The sequence below is a fragment of the Bufo gargarizans genome, chromosome 10 (assembly GCF_014858855.1).
Source record: "Bufo gargarizans isolate SCDJY-AF-19 chromosome 10, ASM1485885v1, whole genome shotgun sequence".
Classification (NCBI taxonomy): Eukaryota; Metazoa; Chordata; class Amphibia; order Anura; family Bufonidae; genus Bufo; species Bufo gargarizans.
The window spans coordinates 44,304,764-44,325,942 of record NC_058089.1 but is presented as its reverse complement, the minus strand read 5'-3'; the positions used below and the strand labels follow the sequence as shown (position 1 = coordinate 44,325,942).

Sequence of the window (21,179 nt, the reverse complement as noted above, 5' to 3'; positions counted from 1 at the left end):
TCCGGATCCGGCCTTAAGCTAAACGTCGTTTCGGCGCATTGCCGGATCTGACGTTTAGCTTTTTCTGAATGGTTACCATGGCTGCCGGGACGCTAAAGTCCTGGCAGCCATGGTAAAGTGTAGCGGGGGAGCAGCATACTTACTGTCCGTGCGGCTCCCAGGGCGCTCCAGAGTGACGTCAGGGCGCCCCAAGCGCATGGATCACGTGATCGCATAGCACGTCACCCATGCGCATGGGGCGCTCTGACGTCACTCTGGAGCGCACCGGGAGCCGCATGGACGGTAAGTATACTGCTCCCCCGCTCCCCGCTACTACTATGGCAACCAGGACTTTAATAGCGTCCTGGCTGCCGTAGTTACACTGAAAGCATTTTGAAGACGGATCCGTCTTCAAATGCTTTCAGTACACTTGCGTTTTTCCGGATCCGGCGTGTAATTCCGGCAAGTGGAGTATACGCCGGATCCGGACAACGCAAGTTTGAAAGAGGCCTAAGTTAGAGATTCATTTTGAAATTAGTATTTTGGGATTTGTAAGTGCAGAAATGAAAAAATATAAGGATCTTTTGGTGAGTAAAAAACTTTTGTTTTATGCTAGACTATGTATTGTTAAAGGGGTTATCCAAACCCTCTAATGCCCTGGCCCCTCACACAGGTTGTACTTATCTCGCTCCCCAGCATCGTTACTGACGCCCGCACAGCTGGTGCTGCATCTCCTTCCTAGCATCGCGGATGATGCTAGGAAGGTTCGTCCCCATCACGGCCTGCATTTGGCTTCCCCCCCCCCCCCACGTTTCCAGATGTTTTGATCCGCGCAACAGGGAAATGCAGCGGTGGCTGTGCGGGGATCTGAAGCGATGGGGGTGCCGGGTAGCAAGGTAAGTGCAACTTGTGTGAGGGGCCTGAGCATAAGAGGGGGCATAATAGGGGTTGGATAACCCCTTTAAAGAGTGGATCAATAAACAGGCCCTTTCAGTTCAGATGTGGATGTGGATCAGATATTCTAACCGTAAAATCTACTGTGAAAGATAGACTTTTGCTAAAAGACAAATTGCATCCGTTTATGTCAATGTGGACGGTATGGGTCAATAAAAATATTCTACCTGAGGAATGTACTGAGTGGTCGAGATCTATGGAGTGGGAGGAGAGTTTTTTTTTTTTTAAAGACCATTCTGAAAAAAAAATCTTAGATTTAAAAAGAAAAAAAAAAACAACAAAGAGGTTAGCTCTGCTAATGACATTGATCTTGTGACACCCCTGTTTATATCAGGTTGGATCTGGTCCTGGGGGAGCTTGCTCATTTGTTCACTGCATAGGCACTGTTACTCACTTTCCTACTTTACTATGTATGTCATCTTTTGATATATATATCTTTCAGGTATTTTATCATAGTTTAGTAAACTTTTTATGCACCATAGCTGTGTCAATATAATTTATTCCTGGATTTCAGAATTCTCGGTAATACAGGCACATTTTATCTCTATGTAAAAATGCCTTAAAAATAAAGGGCTAATTATCTCAGGGAATTTATTTAATTCACTTTAAAATGGTTATCTGATTACCGATATTGATGAGCTATCCTCAGGTTAGGTCAGCAATATCAGATTGATGGGGGTCCGAACCCCAGCACCCCTGCCAATCAGCTTTTGACGATAACACAGTGCTTCTGTGAGCGTTGTGTTCTCTTCGCTGTCTACCTGCTTGCCATTGACATTGCAGCAGCGAGCAGTGTACTTACATCTCCTCCGTCTCCTTCACTTGAATGGGACGGAGTATAACTACAATTGCTCTGTACCGTTCAAGTGAAGGGGACGGAGGAGCTGTGATTGCACTGCTCGCTGCTGCAATGTCGACGTTGAGCAGGTAAACAGTGAGGGCAACTGTCAAAGAGCAGATTGGCACGGGTTCTGGGAATCGGCCCCCACCAGTCTGATATTGATGTCATATCCCGAAGATAGGTCATCAATATCGATAACCAGACAACCCCTTTAAGGGTATTTCAACACAGGAAGTATTCCTTTGCAGAAAAGTGGCAAATCTGCATAAAAATCTTTGAGTTACATGTGGATTTGCCGCACATTTACCCATATATTGCAAAGGGTGAAATCGGCAGCAGAGATTGACATGTTGCAGATTAATAAAACGGACCACTTGTCAATGTCTTTGCATGGATATCAAACTGATTTTTGGAGCAGCGAATGAGATTTGTTTAAAGAGTAACTGAGTTTGGTAAAGCTTCTGATATACAGTATCATAGAGGCATGCCAAACGTTTTGAGCGGTGGAGGTCTTAGTGCTTAGAACCCCACAGATTACTAGGACGAGAAGAGAGTGGGCCTCTTCAGTTCTGTTCTCTGCAGCGAGGAGAGAGAACGTAATATGTGTGCGCTTCTCTCTCCTCGTTCTAGTCATCGAGGGATGAATATGGTCTTGGGACTCAAACCTGTATCACTGTAAATTGGTACTTATGGTTCTGTTTGGTCCAGTATTCCGCAGTATACGCCATATGATGGAACATGCCACAACTATGTCCATGAATTTAGTGAGCACAAACCCTATATATGCCTGTGTACAGAAGTACAGTATGAGCTCATAGATTTCTGTCATGGATGTACACATGCAAGAGGCCTTATGATAGCGTGTCTCTCTGATAGGAAAGCAATACTTTATTAGCTGAAAGATGGACGAGCCTACTCAATTCCCTGAAGAAGCAAATCACTTTATTATATAATTCACAATAAGATATATTCCTGATATAAACTCAACCAACCCATTTGGATTTTGGCAGACGGGGTGCATATTGCTGACATACAGTACTGAATATACTGTGTGCCCTCATTAAGGCTACTTTCACATCTGCATTTTCCTATCCGGTTTTGAGATGCGGCAGAGGATCTCAAAACCAGAGAAAAAGGTTTAGTTTTGTCCCCATTCATTTTCAATGGGGATAAAACGGAACAGACCGGAACGGAGCGCGCCAGAATACATTCCGTTTCAGTTTATTGTTCCCATGCCGGACACAAAACCTCTGCAAGCAGCGTTTTGTGTGCGGCATAGGAAACTGAACATGCTAAATCCAGCACCAAAAACCATGTTAGACAGGGATGTCCAACCTGCGGCCCTCCAGCTGTTGCCAAACTACAGTTCCCAGCATGCCTGGACAGCCTACAGCTATTAGTGCATGCTGGGAGTTGTAGTTTTGCAACAGCTGGAGGGCCGCAGGTTGAGCATCACTGGTGTATGTCAATGGTTTCAGTGCCAGACGCACTATGTAAAAAATAAATTATAATACAACTGGATCCGTTCTGAACGGATGTGTTTTGCTGTGATTTTGAGATCTCATGCCAAATCTGTGAAAATATGTGAAAATAGCCTAACAGAAATAGTATAGAAAGGAAAATGAGATTGCAAAGTTACCTGAAGAACATAGCATGCCATGGAAATGTACCAAAGACTTGGAAAATGGAAACTGTAAAACCTTTTTTTATCAAGAGGTCATAAGGACAAGTAGATGACATGAGTTCCTCCGGATCCTGTCGGACAGGATTCAGCTTGCTCGGTATCTACTGCAGGTGGTCTAAAGCTCATTCCTTTCCCCAAACCAGTACTAGCACTGGAAGGAGAGGAAAAAGTGAAACCAAATGGATGCTAATTAACGTATTTTTCAATCTTTGGATTATAATATATGGACTGGACGGGGTCAAGAAAAGGAGCAGTATTTTTGTATAATTGTTAGCGCTATGGTTTTATTTCCTTTTAATCTGTTCAAATAGTCTTCCTAGTAAGAGTCCGGATATTTGTAATGCAATGCCATCAGTATTGTAAACTGGAAGTGGTAGGGTAGCTGAGGACAGGACGAGTCTGGAGAAGTTTACAAATTGATCAGGTGATGAGAAAGAAGTAAGAAGAGGCCAGAGAGAATACCTGGAAAGATGCCATCTTTTATTTCAGAGCTGACAGAGACCTAATGGTAGACAGAGCAGTGGCTGCAGACATGATGGTTTCTAGGTTAGAAATTGAGTGTATTGGTCCAGTCTTGGCAGCACATGAGACAAGCAGCATTTAATCTGCAACCGCACGGGCAGCTCATTACAAGCCATTTATTAATTGCATTTACCTCCCCCACCCACATGTATCAGATACACAAGCCAATCAAATGATTAGGATCATAGTGACTGCTCATGCACATACAAAAGCAAGATCTGATGATATCTACAAGATGGGATCATACGTCTACTCAGTTACAACAGTATATCATTGTAAAGTGGCATTAAATGACATGCTGAGTGGGATGAGGATGATATAACCATAAATGAAATGGTCCTAAATGAAATAAGTTGGCACTGCCATGGTCACACTTGGTTGTGAGAAGGCTCTTGCATAGCACATTATATTGGTGAACATAGAAAATCGTCATGTTGAAATTTGCCAATTAAAATTTTCAGGGCAATGTGTATAAAACTAGCCAAATGGTCAATTATATGATAGACACTAGTCATCCTGTAGGATTCAGGTTCCATGGACAGTTTGGCAGTGACGTGAGGGGAGTGGCACTTTGGTCTTGATATTCATTAAAGCAAAGTTGTAAGATTAAGGGACATTTTTTGCTACCCACTTTCTCCCTTATCCCGATTCCTTGGAGTTGGGAGGGTCTCTCTTCTGCCACCTTTTCCTCCTGTCCTCTTCCTCCTCTTGTTTCTCTGTACTTTTCCCTTTTCCCTCTTTTCATCTTTCTCCCCCTCTCCCATGCCTTTCTCACTCTGAGTATCTGAAGATTCATCAATAAAAGCCATATTTTCTCCCCACTCCATGATTTGCCTTGCAGGATCCTCTGCTCTGAAAGAAGTACGTGGTGGTGTCTGTGGTACAATGGTAGGAACTGAAGTTGGAATTGTTTGGGGCTCTTCATTTTCATCTTCATCTTCTGTTCTGTCCATTTGTCCATTATCCTCGTCTTCCATCTCCACTTCTACCTCATCGTCATCTTGTGGATCTGCATTTGAATTTTGTAAACCACCTTTCTGTCGCAACATTCGTTCTTGAAAGTTAATGCTTAGTCCTCTGTGAGGAAGCTTCATTTCAGCAGTCATACTTGCTGTCCAGTGTGCTGCTTGAGCAGTTAGACCACCCATCTGTAAAAAGAGGGCAATAAAAGCGGTTTCATTTTTTTTCTGGCCAACTTAAGGCCCCTTTTAACTGCTCAATTCACATGCAACGATCTTCTCCTCAGTATGGGGAGGAGCGATCGCTAATGCCATCACTTGTCCCCATACAGAGTGCTGTTTAGACATCTGGCAGTCTAAAGGGGCTTTTATCCAAACATCATAAGCAGCCAACATTTTTATAGTTACATTGAAAAGCCATAATCACCCCTAAACAAAAAGGGTACAGCTACTCTGCAACATTTGTCATGCAACTTTTCTGTAATGACAGTCAATGGTGTCGCAATGCGACTTGGTGCAACTGTGAACAGCATCTTCTGCTGCTTCCACTTCCGGGTGCACTATGATATGAGCGGAGCATGCACAGTTGGCACCACTAGGAGCCACACCTATCTCTAGAACAGGGGTCCTACACTTGTCCCAAGTGGTGAAGTGACCTCTGGTGGCTTTATACAGGTGAAGAATGGAGGGAGAGTTTATTGTGCATGTTTGTGGCTCTCTGCGTTCACTTGTATTTAAGTTTGTTGAGCAATCATGCCCAATGTTTTGCTTGACTCTCATTTGTGCAACCACCTCTCCATTTATTCTCACCTTATTCAGCAGGTAGGATGGGTGTTAGGGGACCCCTGTTCTGGAGATTGTGGGGGGTCCAAGAGGTGAGACCACCATCTGCCAGATATCTATGATATATCCCGAGGATTTTCCGCAATTGTCTAAGATGGGAATACCACTTTAAAAATATTTAATAGCGTAAACCTAAACATATTTTATGCTACTTGCTTCCACCACTGTGGTTCCTCTTTTAGGGCTCATTCACACACCCGTAAGGGCTCTGTGCCCGTATTGCAGACCGCAGTTGGCAGGTGTACAATATACAGGCACCAGCCATATGCACTCTGTGCTGCAGATCTGGACCCATTGACTTAAATAGATCCACAATCTGCAAGATACAGCCGAAGATAGGATATGTTCTATCTTTTGTGGAGTGGAGGCATGCTATTTGCGGTCCACCACATGAGCACAGAACCCTTTTGATCATGTGAATGAGCCCTAAAAGTGAGTAAACCATTGGTAACCCTAATTTTTACCCTTAGAAGTATTAGTATGTGTATATGCTTTTACGAGAAATGATTATTGTATTGTGATGCCATGATGTGTTTAAACAGTACGTTGTTGCACCTCATGAGTCCATGTAACTGTTAACCAAAAGGGAATGGTGAAATGCTGTAAGCAGCGGCGTACAAAGATCTCATACAGCCCCATAGCAAAACTTAGTATAGGAGATGTCACCTGTGAGGCACTGGATGTAAGAGGTATGTAGTGCTCGATAGTCCTGAATGTTTGGTCTCGCTAAATGTAGTAATCATCTAGCAAGTAAAATATGTTCTTAGTGTTAGGACGGATAGTGCTGGAGATGATTGGTTCAAGAATTTGGCATTGGGGCTTGGGCTCCAGATCTTTTGAGACCTAGCAACACCTCCGGATACAGTTGAATAGTGCGTAGGAGCACAGGAACCAATGGTTCCCTGGCCCACAGTTCACTCTCATAGGTCACAGGCAGCTAGACCTGAAGCCTATGTGGCAACGCAGGCGGTCATGAAGTGATGACATCATCGTGCAGCATCTGGGGAGCTTGTGGGCCTGAGAGAGTGTGAGACTTGGTAGATAGGAAGCTAAGTTACTGAAGACCAATAATCCCCTCTGTAAAGTATGCCTAGGTGGGGCAGTCTCTGGTAGTAAGTAGTCTCCTGGAAACCCACAGCGGCACGGTTGTTTAAGGCAAGAGCCATCTTGGGTGTGACCTGACCTCCTGGTGGACTGGTGGTGTGGTGTACTGTCTTCTGGGTCCAGTTGATATATTCAGGATTGAGTTGGAGTTAGAGTGCTGCAACTATTCAATTGGTGTATGTACACATGGCCAAATATGCCATATGCACATACACATTCTTATAAATCCAAATATGCCGTATGCACATACACATTCTTATACATCCAAATAGGCCATGTGTACATACACCCTTATTTTTAGCTATGTTTAATGTAAATGGCTGCAAAAATGCAGAGACATTATGCCTGCCCTCTCATTAAGCAATGGGAAAAATGAACATACCCTTAAACTGACAGTAGCCGCTAAATTATGTTTCTGCATTAGAAAAATATATATTTTTGTCTTACTAAGGTAAGCATCAGTACATTCCAGTGGAGACCTGTTACTCTATTGTGTATGATTGTTTTTGCTATGGTTTTATTCTCTTACTCTGGCTTTTGGCTATTTTGTGAATGGTTTTAGCTTTTAAAACTACCTATTGGTAATTTCTTATATCTCCACTCTAGTGTTTGATGTCATTTTTCTATGTTTTGATACACATTGTTTAGTGGCTGTTAGGGACTTGGGGATGAACTGTAGAAAGGCAATGTGGTTGAACATCATATCACCAGCCCAAAGAGGCTCCAGTGCACATTTGAGTGAGTAAAAACTTTAGGGAAATGGATTAAAACTTATCAATGTTAAAGACGTTGTCCGGCCATATATATTGATGACATCGTCGGGATAGGTCATCAATAGTGATGAGCGGCAGGAGCAATATTCAAATTCGTGATATTTCACGAATATTTGAATGAATATTCGCATATTTGCAATTATTTTCTTGATTGCGAAAATTGCCAATATAATATATGCGTATTGCGTGCGTAATACAGGCATGGGTCACTGTTGCTAAATTTTTCAAGCTGCTAGAAGCTTCCTGAGACTGGAGAAAATGGTTGGCCTGGCAGAACATTACAATAGCTTTATATGCAGATAGAGTGCTCCAATATATTTGTGATTTTGCAAATCGGCAATTAATGATGCGCATATTTTTGCGCAATACGCGCAACTTCACATTTTAGCAGGTCTGACTACATATTACTGATTGGTGCACTATGTATTGTTGTGAACTTGTGACATCACAGCCCTATGTCTGTAGCATGTATGTATGGACAGCAGAACCTGAATCAGCTACACTATATCAGGATCTAACCTACACTGACTATCTCCCACAAACTATCTGTAATATATACATATATATATATATGTTGAAGGCTGCTTGCAGCATGTAATTGTGGGAGGAGCGTGCTCACCCGTTATAAACCCCCTCCTACAAGCAGGAGGGCGCCCGTTGTTGCCCCTCCCTCCCATCCCCTTTTCTCATACTCTCCTCCTAGGTGGCCCACTATTCAGGCCGTACCTCGTCACTGGCGCCGGACACACTCCAGCCAGTTGGGTTAGGACAGTCCGTAGGCATGCCTATTCTGTTCCTCGCTTAGCTCCTCCCACAAATATATATATATATATATATATATACTAACTATCTAATGTAATGGCACAGCAATGACACTGTTGTGTCTCTCAGAACTCCATAAAATTACAGAAAATGGCTTCTGGGGAGGTTTTTATATAGTAAGGGGTAGGCAGCTTTCCTATTGGTTGCTAGGGATGTTGCTAAGCTCAGAAAAAGACATTGCAGCCTTCTCATTGGCCTACAAGCAAGAAGGGAAGTTACTGAAAATCTAGAATATTCCTGAATACGAATATATAGCACTATATTCTAAATCTTCGCGAATTCTCAAAGTGGTGATATTCACAATTAAAATTCATGATTCGAATATTCGTGCACAACACTAGCCATCAATATCAGATCTCCATGCAAGCGCTGCTTACTCGTCTTACACCGTCTCCTGTGGATCAGTGGCTTGAATGGAGCTATTACTTGTATTGCACTGCACTTCTGAGAGGAAGTCTAGTGTAATGAACAGGAAGTGGCGCTCGCAAGGGGGCCGCCTTCTCCTCCAACAGCTGTTCAGCGGGGTGCAGAGTCTTGGACCCCCTGCCGTTGTGATATTTATGACCTGTCCTGCCGATAGGTCATCAATATATATGTCTGGACAACCCGTATAACACCTTAAAGACCAGGACTTTTCTTTTCTTGAATTCAATGACAAAAAGAAATGCTTTTGTTATTTAGTTCTTGGCATTCTGGGGGTCAAAACTTTTCTAATTGTAGCGCAACATGCTTGTATAAGTCTTTGTTTTCACTTTTATAATACTATTTTGGGTATATATGTATTAATGTATTCACTGATTGTATAATTGATATAAAATAAACATTTCTTAATACTGAGATTGTTAGATCATTTGAATTAGTTCACTCAATATTGCACTTGCTAACATACATACATTGATCAGCCATAAAAGATGTGTTAATTTCTTAAAAACAAGTTGTCTACCCAAATTAAAGAATGAAATACACCCAAATGAGAAGTCTTACAGTCAAGGCAATCTTTCTTTGGGTATGCAAATAGGTTTCTGCCCAAAAGTAACAAAAAGCCTCTCATGCCACCAAAGGTTAGGTATTAATGTTGAGCAAGCATGCTCGGCCGAACTGCTGTTCGGCTCGAGCATCGATATGCTCGGCAGATCCGAGTGCTCGGCCGAATACTTCGGGAGCTCGAGTACAATTTAATACAATGGAAGTCAATAGGAGAACCCCAGGCACCCCCTGCTTGGAAGAGAAGAGGGTGTCTGGTTCATAAAAAAAGGTTAGAAATTGATGGAAACCCCATCAAAATGGTTTGGAAACAGCATTAAGAGGATAGCTGGATGCGTCTTAGACTCCTATTGTATAAGACATACAATAGACAACCACACAAAGGCTATATGCCAAAAGCCAGGTATGTACAAGCCATCCATCTATCCATGAGACAGATAACAGCCAGCATACCTTACAATGGCAGCCTTGTGCACTGAGATATTCCAATCCAGCTCTCATCTGAATGAGAACCAGTAAACCTCAGTTATTTTGCATCTGTTGGATGGCTTGAGTCGGCCTGCACAAGATCAATATCATTAGGACGACAAAAAGTTTTCTGATTGTCCTCACATAATATTCAATAACCTTTCCATACAGTTTTGTCATGTAAAAACTAATTTGCATAAACATGGCCATATGAGAGACATGCAAATGAGCTGAATCTGCCTTGTTTTTTAGCTGTCATAAGACTATGAAAACAAATAGATGGCGCTATTGAGTTATGAACAGCGCCCTCTATTGGTTTCAGTCTTATGACAAGAGTAGACTAATAGTTTTGTCAGAAGACTATCAAACCAATAGATGACGCTGTTCATAACTCAATAGCGCCATCTATTGGCTTCATAGTCTTCTGACAAGAATATTATTATAGCCTTTTGCATGAAAAATTCAAAATGAAAATTCGCGATTAGAATATTCGCGATCTAAACTAGGATGATATCTGACACTGGGAAAGCTGGGTAATAGCTCAGTGATAAAATTTGACACTGGGAAAGTTGGGTAACACCCATATTGTAGATCAGACAATGCTCCTGTGGGCTTCTGCGAATTAGCCTTCCTTTTTAAAGGTAAAAAAGCTAATTTGTAAGAAAAGCTAATTTGCATATATTTTTCACAGAAACTAAAAGAAGCATTTTATGGCCTACAATACTCCTCATGCTCACACTAATTAGGCGCTCTTCATAAAGAGAAATAGTACCCCCTTCCCCCCGGATACTGACCAAGACCTCCCACCTAGCTAAGGCTGAGTTCACACTTTTATTTGGTCAGTTATTTTGATCAGTTATTGTTAGCCAAAACCATGTGTGGGTCAAAAACACAGAATGGGTACAATTCTTTAAATAACACCTTATCTCTGAGTAGGCTTTACTACTGGTTTTGGCTCACAATAACTGATGGCAATAACTGACCAATAACTGAGCTATGAACTTGGCCTAAGCCTTTTTTCTCTGCTCTGCACTCATGAGAGACAATCATTCTAAAACAGCTATTTACAGATAAGATACTGGCTTAGCTATTATCCAAGTTATGCTCCAAAGCCTGTTTAAAAGATAGGCATTGATTTATAGCATGGCTACAAGAGGCTTAGTTTTTTTTTTTTTTCTTTTTGTAAAGAAAGGAGATTTATATATTCATCTTGCATTAGGGTTTTTAGAATTTACAAAATAAAATTAGAACTTAGGGCTCTTTCACATCAAAGTTCTTTATTTCCATTGCTCTGCTCCATTACAGGAGCAGAAGAATAAAAATAACGGAAGTGCTGGATTCAGTACATAACTCACAGGAACAGGGCCAAACACATCCCATTGACTATAATGGGATGCATTCGGGAGAACACTTTTTTAGCAGAGAAAAAAAAGTCCTGCATTTCTTTACGAAAGTTGTGATGGAGTCTCCAATGTGCAGTACCCGAGATGAGGTATCTGCAATTCTTTGTTGCTGCACTGCTAAGGTCAAGTACTGCATTTAAAGGGAACCTGTCACCTCTACTATGCTACCCTCACTGAGCGTTTCTAAATGTTCATTGTGTTACCCTAAAAATATAAATTACACTTTTAATTTCATTTGCAGACGAATTCTATAAGTATTATGCATTTTTGTACTTTCCGCCTTTTATGCAAATTAACATAAAAGAGTCATATCTTACTTGTCTGACCAGAGAAGAGTCATATTTTCAATCTCTGACTCATCTCAGGTTAATTTGCATATGCATCAAATAGTTTTTTTTTTACACAATAAAAGCACACAGAGCTATGGGGACTGGGTATTGCGGATGTGCTAGTGGCCATCTAGCAACCCATGTCCTCAGCTCTATACCCAAAATCCAGGTGATAGGTTCCCTTTAATGTCATGTAATATGCTTCTATGTAACACACGCTCAGCATGTTCTGGCATGAGTCAGGTATGACCAGAGTTAACTCTTCTTGCCCAGCCCTCTCAGGAGTTCAGGTGGGTACTGGTCCTTCCACCTGGCTTCAGAAGAGAATTTGAATGCTCTAGGAGTAGGCACCCTGGAGGATGGGTTCTGGGAGAGGAAGCACACTGCAGGCGCCCCTGTCCTCAGACATTCAGCTAGAAGCGTCCAGAGACTAACAGTTCCTGGTGTGCTACTTCTACAGAAAAGTAGAGAGAAGATGAAGGAAAATTTCAGAGTTAGTGTATGAGTCAGCAAGGTGATCAGCATCAAGTATTACAGGCCTTGTTACAATGGAGGGAAAATGGGGTAAAGACACCCTGCAGACTTCAGGTACACAGTGGAGGGAAAACAAGTTAAAGACACCCTGCATGCTTCAGGCACGATTTTGGCCAGTCATATTATAGAAAGTACAAATTACGGATATCGTGATAAATTGCTGTAGTTAGCTGGAAATCCCAGGATTAGAGACTGTGGCAGTAGAGAAAGTAACCTGAGAGCCATAACTTCCATCTACTCATTTGACTCTTGGACATCTGTGTATGGATAAAGACCGAATGCACTATGACTCCTATTTGGTGCAGAGTAAAGAAAGACTTTGGTTAAGTTTAATCAGGCCTGATTACTGGCTACTGCCTCACCGGAGAGAAGCACCTTGCACCTACTTGGAAAATAATATCCAGGGCACACTAAGCAGGCAGGGAGTCCACAACTACAGAAAGTGTCCCGATGGAAAATAAGTGCCCCTCTTTGACTGCACCGACCCCAGGGAGCAACGACCTGAGATAGGACATCGTGATACTACCACCACACCATCAGGGCCACTACCACCCCCATCCTCTACACCGTCTCCCACAGTAGCAGCGGCTTAATCATTGACAACGAGATACAGGAGGAGCTCTTCGTTGGCCGACGCTCTGTGAAGAGGAGCTACCTACCACCAGCACGCCACAACCTCTACAAGGATGACCGTGTGGAGTATACACTGATGGAGAGTTCCCGTGGCAGGTTTGCTGCACTGATTACGTTGCTACAGAAGCCCCTAGTGCCTGAGACAGCACCAGAGGTCTGGCCTGAAGATTATCTAGGCCCCTCTTTGCCTTGCGGCCTGTAAGAGACCGCTCTATGGACCTTCTGCTATAGGCCCCTATCACAACCTGCTGTGAGGCCGATGATTCTTGGTGTTTCCAGAACCCCCTACAGCCACTGTTCATGCCATCAGCAGGATCTCTGGGGGTGCGAACATCAGCATCTCCATGAGATCCCAGTATGTCTTGCCCTGAAAACTCCCTGTGGAGCAGCAGGCCCAATAGAGCGTCATTCTCAGCACCAGGCAGCCTTCCATATTCCTGCTTCCTTTGCCACTGGAGCCAGATATCCTCCATTCCTCTGCTCCAGCAGGATCCTCTGGTCAAAAGGGACTCTTTGGCATCAGCAGCTCCAGCACCTGCAGTTCTAATTACAGCCACAAGAGGGTTCCCATGCTCCACCGCTGTAGGATTCCAAATTGCTGCCCCTGCCAAAGGTACATAGGTCCTCCTGATTGACCTAGGAGATGAAGATGACTACTCCCTCATCTAAAGAGACATTGGAGTCCTCTTTAGGGACATTCTTTAAATGGGTAAGACTAATTGTCCCTTGATAAGTTACTACATTTTCTTTGGCCCTAGTCAGTCCACCCTATTATACCCTGCTACAAAGACTCCATTATTCAGCAAAAATAACCTCCGTAAGGTTCATACAATGTTCCAAGCCACACACCCAAGTAAGGCTAGTTTCACACTAGCAGCAAGGAACTCCGTCAGGCTGTCGTAGTTTTATTCCAGCCGCCTCTCGGCATGCTTGCCGTGCTGCCGCCGGAACTCCAGCCCGCCCCCATTATAGTCAATGGAGCGGTAGTCTGGGGGCAAGCGTGAAACTAGCCTTAAATGTCACCTCCTAAGATGTTTTTGCAATGTTTTTAAGAACGGCACCCATTGCCATTGACTCTAATGGACCTGAGCGGTAGTGTGACCTAGTATTGTGCTTCTGGGGATTTTTCTTCTTTAGAGCTACAAGTCCAGGACTTATTGCACTTTAAATGGATTTTTAATAGCTATCTCACAAACTATCACTCAGGACTTTAGCACTTGATCATTTGCTACTGTGATAGACAGAATCTAGTATGCAAATGTTTTGCATATGCCCTTAACCGCTTTTTTTTTTCTCTGCAGTATAGGGAGGAGAGGGAGCCAGCTGAGATCTGCATCTTTGGGAACATGTGCCATACTACCACATATGGACCAAAGCACAAACCCAGGATGGCTTGCCTTACAGTAGAGGGGTGAGCGGTACCCTAGATAGGGTATCTGCAATTCCTTGTTGTTGCACTGCTAAGGTCAAGTGCTGCATTTAATGTCATGTAATATGCTTCACTTAGCATGTTCCAGCATGTGTCAGGTATGGCAAGAGCTAACTATTCTGGCTCAGCCCTCTCTGGAGCTCAGGGTGGGGGCTGGTCCTTCCCCTTTGCTTCCGAAGAGTATTCCAATGTTCTAGGAGTAGGCAACCTGGAGGATGGGTCTTGGGAGAGGAAGCGCACTGTAGGTACCCATGTCCCCAGACACTGTGCACACTTCAGGTGCACAGTGGAGGGAAAACGGAATAAAGGTTTGTTTAAGTTTAATCAGGCCTGGTTACTGAATCTCCTAACGCCACACACTGGCCACTGCCTCACTGGAGAGCCCTGCATTGTACCCACTTGGACATTAACATCCAGTACACCCCAAGCAACCATCAAGTTGCCCTGATTGCGGATCCGCAATACACCCGGCCAGCACCCCTATAGAACTGCAAGAATAGGACATGTTCTATTTTTTTCTGGAGCTGCGGACCGGAAGATCAGGGCCGCGCTCCAGAAATGCGGATGCAGAGAGCACATAGTGTGCTCTCTGCATCCATTCCTGCCCCATTGAGAATGAATGGGGCCGCACCCGTTCCGGATATTACAGAACGGATGCGGACCCATTCCACGGACATGTGAATGGACTCTTACATGTAAATGTTAGCATCAGGTATAATGTACTTAACTATGCAGTGGCCCAAGACTCTGTCTTTGGAGCACCTTATCGGTGCTCCAAAGACAGGATCTATAGTGTTTACCATTTTTCAGTTCTTCTGACAGATCAGAAGAAGGTTAAAATAAACGGTGATGTCAACAAGGCCAAGCAGGGACATGAGTAAGGGGACGTGTTCTCCTGAATTGTCGCATGCAGGGGAGGAGGTGTGAACGATGTCTATTTCAGCTCCCCTCATAAAGTACCATTTTATATTGGAATGATGTAAAGAAATACAAAGAAACAAAAGGTTTTGTACCAGCAACTTGTGAGTATGATTTTATATTCCTCAAGTATGCCACCACCTGCTTGTTCAGGTCATGCTCCATGTCCTGCTGCTGCTGGCTGGTTTCTTCAGTTGGCGGGTGAATAAATGTGCTCATCAGAGACTCAAGACTCCAGTTACTGCTGACAGAGCTACTGCTGCTTCTGCCCCTACCCCCTCTAGCAGTTATGGCAGTGGGGCGTGAGCACAGAAGGCCCCCCCCCCCCCCCCCCCGGTCACACCTTCATGAGGAGGGGCGATGGCGCACATAGGCAGCGTCTAACTGACTACATAGGATGTCTCGATAGTAGTTAAGTATATCATCCCTCTCGGCAGGTAAAAAAGGTCCCCATTTTGGCCTGGTGGCAAGGGTCTAACATCATGGAGAGCCAGTAGTTATCTCTATGCTGAATGGTGATAATGCGGCGGTCACTACGGAAGCAACTCAGCATGCATCTGGCCATTTGCACAAAAGAATCGGGAGGACTCCTTGCCTCCATATCCACTGCATACTGCCACAGTCTGTGAAGGTCATCTGCCTGGTATTCGTCATGTCCCTCCAGCTCCTCATGTACCACATGTTCCTCAGGCAGAAAACCATCTATTTCTGTATACAATTCTGGGTGTTAATGTCCTCCTCGCACTCATCCTCTGGCCAGATCAGCCTCCACAGGGGTCAGGTGGCTGTGAAATGTAGGCGCCATGTCTCCTGTCCCCTGGTCAGCCAGATTTATCAGCATCTGCTCCAGGACACGAAGGAGTGGAATGACGTAGTTCATTCTGTAGTCCTGGCAAATGACAAAGTGGCCTCCTCAAAGGGCCTCAGCAAATGGCAGGTGTCACGGATGAGCTGCCGCTGTCTAACGACAAAGTTACACAGGGGAGAGCTCCTGTCTGCCTGCATCATCACAGCACTGGCCGACAACTGCAGAAACTGTGATGTTAATAAATAAATAAATCCCCAAGAAGTGACCCCATTTTAGAAACTACACCCCTCACAGAATTTTTCAAGGTGTGTCATAATTTGACAAAATGCAGATGTGCAAAGTGAATATTTTCATTTTTACACACATATGCCATTCCAGTGCCCAATATGTCGAGCCCGGTGCATGCTAGTGTGAAAAGCAAACTCTCTTATTATTAGGGCTCATGCACATGACTTTTTGCGGTTCGCAAATTGTGGATCCGCAAAACACAGATACGTGGATATGTTTTATTTTTTTGCGGGGCCACGGGACGAACATACGGATGTGGACAGCACACAGGTGTGCTGTCCACATCTTACACAGCCCTATTGAAGTGAATGGGTCCGGATGTGGACTAAAAATACATTCATGTGCCTGAGCCCTTATACTGTGTTTCACCCTACACGTGACCCTAATATTTTGCCTGGATGTACAACAGGGCTCAGAAGTAAAAGCATCCCATGCACATTTGAGGCCCCGCATGGTGATTTAAGCATTTTGCGCAGACAACTGTAAAGGCTGTGAGATGAAATAATAAATAGAACCCCCGAGAAATGACCCATTTTGGAAATTCTGTCCATCAAGGTGTTAAGGGGTTGAGTGAGCATTTTGATGCACCAGATATTTTTCAGAAATCAATGCACAGCGGACCGTGCAAAGTGAATATTGTAAGTTTTCCACAGATATGGCAATTCAGTACACAATATGTTGTGCCTAGCTGGTGCAATCGGAGACTTACACCCCACTAGTTGAATTGATAGGCAGGTTCTGCTGGGTGCGGAATTTTCTTAAATGTGGGCGTAGGCTGCCATATGGGCATATGGCAGGGTTCAGAAGAGAAGGAGCACCATTTGGCTTTTGGAGCATGGATTTTGCTGTAATAGTTTTCAATGCTAGATCACATTTGCAGAGACCCTGATGTTTCCCTTACTATTTTGTGGTACATATGTTTTGATTACTTTTTATTTCACTTTGTGGGAAGCAGGATATACAAATGCAGAAATTCTACCATTGCTATTTGGGTTTTGTTAATGCGTGCATAAAAAATGGCATGCTATCTTTATTCTGTTGCTCAGTATGATTACAGAGATACAAATCATGTTTTTGCGTCACCATTTTCTGAAACCATTGTTTTTTTTGGTCATTGTCTTGTGTGAGGGCTAGTTTTTTTGGGGGATAAGGTGATGTAATTGGTACAATTTTGGGATCTCTTTATATAATTTTTGGGAGGTGAGGTCTGGGATCGTTTCAAATTTATACATTTTTTTACAGCATTCACCTGACGAGGTAGATCATGTGACATGGCAATACCAAATGCATATTTTTTTTTTGTTTGGTTTAGAATTGTACACAATAAAAGCTTTTTTTTGTAAGAAAAAATCATGTTTTTGATCACTCAATATTATGCTTTTTGTGAGGTGAAGTGACCAATTACTGTTCTGGCACAGTATTTATTTATTTATTTATGGCGTATAACAATAAAAGCAGTTTGGGGGAAAATTATGTTTTATTTGTCTCTATTTTCTGAGAGCCATATTTTTCTGGCAGATCTTTTGTTGAGGCTCATTTTTTGCGGTATGAGGTGACGTATTCATTGGTCCTACTTTAGGGTGCATAGTACTTTTTGATTACTCATACTTTTTGTCATGTCATGTTTTTTTACTGCGTTTACCTGATGGGGTAGGTCACGTGCTATTTTTATGAAGGCTATCGTTAAGGACACGGTCATACCTAATATATCAATATTTTTTTTTTTTACTTAATTTTTTTTTTTTTACATTTGTAATTAGAGGAAAGAGGAGCTTTTTTATACACTTCACTTTGTTTTTTATTTTTTATAAAACACTTTTTTTTTACCTTTGTCCCACTATGGGCTTCAACTTGCATTGAAACTTTCACATTGACAGTTGCCTATGAGACCCAGCCTGGGGGCTGAGCTTCATAGGCAGTGGCGTAACTAAAAATGACTGTGCCCCATAGCAAATTTTGAATGGGCTCACCCCACGTCCCCAGCAACTTCTTTGCAACCCCACTCCTGTGCTCGCTCCATCATTGTACAGTACATATACATCAAATTGCAGGGAGTCCCTTCCTGATGTGCTGTATATGTATGGTGCATGTTGGGAAGGGGTTAAAGTGGTATTCCGGTTATATTACGTTATCCCCTATCCACAGAATAGACCAGTGGGAGTTCTAGTGCTGTGACCCTCAGTGATCACAAGAATGGTGGCCCTATAGCCCATGAAACCTCCCAAAATGAACAGAGTAGCCAGTCAAGTGTGCGCTCAGCTGCGCCATTCATTACTATGGGAGATCCGAAATTAGCCGAGCACTGTACTCAGCTATCTCCAGGACTCCCATAGAAATGAATGGAATGACTGAGCGCATGTCCGACTGGCCACTCTATTCATTTTGGAGGGCTCCATGGCGTAGGGGCCCCTGTTTACATGTATGTGGTATGTGGGGGTCCCAGTGGTAGTCCCCCACACAATCTAATAGTTATCCCATATCCCAAGGGACAGAGCTGATTTTAGCTTAGTTAGGCCTCATGCACAGGACCGTATGTATTTTGTGGTCTGCAAAAAACGGATCCGCAAAAAATACAGATGACATCCATGCGCATTCTGTATTTTGCGGTCCGCAAATAAAACGGAACGGACACGGAAAGAAAATACGTTCGTGTGCATGAGCCCTTAGAAAGATTGTCATGTACTAAATGATATCTGATTTTTATTTATATATTTATTTTTTTCATTAATCTTGGGATAACCCCTTTAAGAGCTGACAGGAAGAAACCCATTGCAGGAGATTCTGCACTTTGAGTTAGAGACTGGCCCGCCAGAGTACTAGAGGATCCTCTGGTGGGCCCAGGCTGTGATACCATACTGGGCCTCAGGAGCGGACTGGCCATAGGTCCAACAGGGAAATTTCCCAGTGGGCTAAAGCCCAGGAGGTCATCCAAGTGCTCCTCTGCGTACAAGGCAATCTGATGCTCTCAGCATTCATTAATGCTATTAACATCGGGTACTTACACACCTGGCCGGCAGCGGAAAGTGTCCTCCTGCATTCAACTGTATTGCTGCCCACCTCTGCCAAACCAGAGACATAATGGGAAATGTGAGGAATCACATCAGAGGCGAAGAGGGAATCAAGATGACAGACTACCCAAACCTGAGGCACACAGTGAATGACTACGGTAGTCACGTCTGTGTAAAAACATCGTACCAGTGGGGGCCATGATAGATTGACTGATGGGGGACCAAGGAAGTGGTGGCACAGGAGTGGCAGAGGATACTAAGCAATCTTATAGCTACTTTCACTTCTGTGGCACCAATTCCAGGCAAAGAACAGCCTGCCAGATTTCTCCAGATGCTGGATGCAACCGGAATGCCCTCCAGTCACATTACCTATAATGGGGTCCAGGAGAGATCTAGCCGCAATCCAGCAAAAATGCTGAGAATTGGCCTGACAGAAACCGCTTTGCATAGTGTTTTTTGTTCGGCCCGATTTTCAGCATTCTATGCCGCTACAGCCTGCCAGAAGGCTGGACCGGACATGTAAAACTAGCCTTAAACATCTCTTCTAAAGCCTCCTTGTTGGGGTCTTAGTGGTTAGATACCCACCATTTTTTATGGTATATGTAGATTCTAAGAGCAAAGGAGCTCAGTTCCCATTCTCTTTTACACTGTCAATAATATCTGTCTGTCGGTCTATGTACACACATGCTAACATATTCACACACACAAAAAACATCATTCAGTCCTACAAAGTGGTCTTACCTCTGCTCGGGTTTTTTGCGACAGAACTCTCAGCCAGTTTCCTATCATTGTCAGAATAGAAGCAAAGTAAGCAAGGCCAAGCAGTATCCAGAACCAGACCAGCGGCTTGTACCAGGTGTGCTCATTTCCAGCACTATCACCTACAAGACAGCACGAGTGATGAGAATGTACAACGTGTTCCAAAGGTGGAAAACATGTTACGTTCATAATAATATATAATTTTTTTTATAACCATTCTAGTGAAACATTGAAAGTCAAAAATAAAATACAAAATTATTTGACCAGAGGACAATGATACAATGATGAATTAGTTAATCCCAGTGATGTGTATAATGTTTGCCATTCCCTACTATCTGTGTGCTGTGCTGTTATGTCCAACTGCAAAGGAATAAGAAAAGGCAATGACAAAGAGTTGTATCTAGGAAGAGGGTCATTGGTCTCTTGCCGTTCATGACACCTTACTGCTGAGGCCAGTGGTTGACCAGCGGTGGTGACAAGCATGTAGACAGCACTTCACTCTTCTGGTTTTGCAGTGTTCACAAGCAGCAGAGACAGGAGCCACAGCACTGGAGCCTGGACCCGTGAAAAGGTTAAGGGGAGTTTTAGCAGTATTTCCCTCGTGAGCCGCCCTGCAAAAGTTTTTTGTTTTGGACAAACCCCTTTTTATGCATTCTTATTACAATGGTTATATTGGTAAGAATTATAAAAGACTTCAAGTCTTCAACCTTCAACCTACCCCATAAGTAGTCATCAAAGTGAATACCTTTTTGGTACATTAAAGAAGTTGTGTGGCCTAGGAGCCAAATTAAAGGGCTGTCTCACTTTAGCAAATGGCATTTATCATGTAGAGAAAGTTAATACAAGGCACCTACTAGTGTATTGTGATTGTCCATATAGCCTCCCTCTGCAATCCAGCAACGTTTGGTCATGCTTGCACGCTATAGGAAAAGGCAACAGCCTTTATTGTTGCCCCGAACTGCAGGAGTAGGCATAGGATGGCACTTTTCCCTATAGTGTGCAAGCACGACCACTGGCTAATGGATTGCAGGGAGTTTGTAACCCCTGGATTTGAACAATATATACTGCAATGAAAAAATGTATTAAGCCAGCAAAACTAAGCAATATGGACAATCCCGATACATTAGTAAGTGCCTT

General features: G+C 43.4%; 1 protein-coding gene across 1 annotated transcript in view; it reads right to left on the bottom strand.

Annotated features, from left to right (window-relative positions):
- Positions 1-4,603: 4,603 nt before the first annotated feature.
- Positions 4,604-21,179, bottom strand: part of KCNK4 (potassium two pore domain channel subfamily K member 4) — a 64,844-nt gene continuing 48,268 nt past the window's right edge. The window contains exons 5-6 of the mRNA XM_044270551.1: positions 20,025-20,164; positions 4,604-5,128 (exon numbers count right to left, since the gene is read on the bottom strand). Of these exons, the coding sequence (XP_044126486.1) occupies positions 4,604-5,128; positions 20,025-20,164 (665 nt within the window). The remainder of the gene's footprint in view (positions 5,129-20,024; positions 20,165-21,179) is intronic.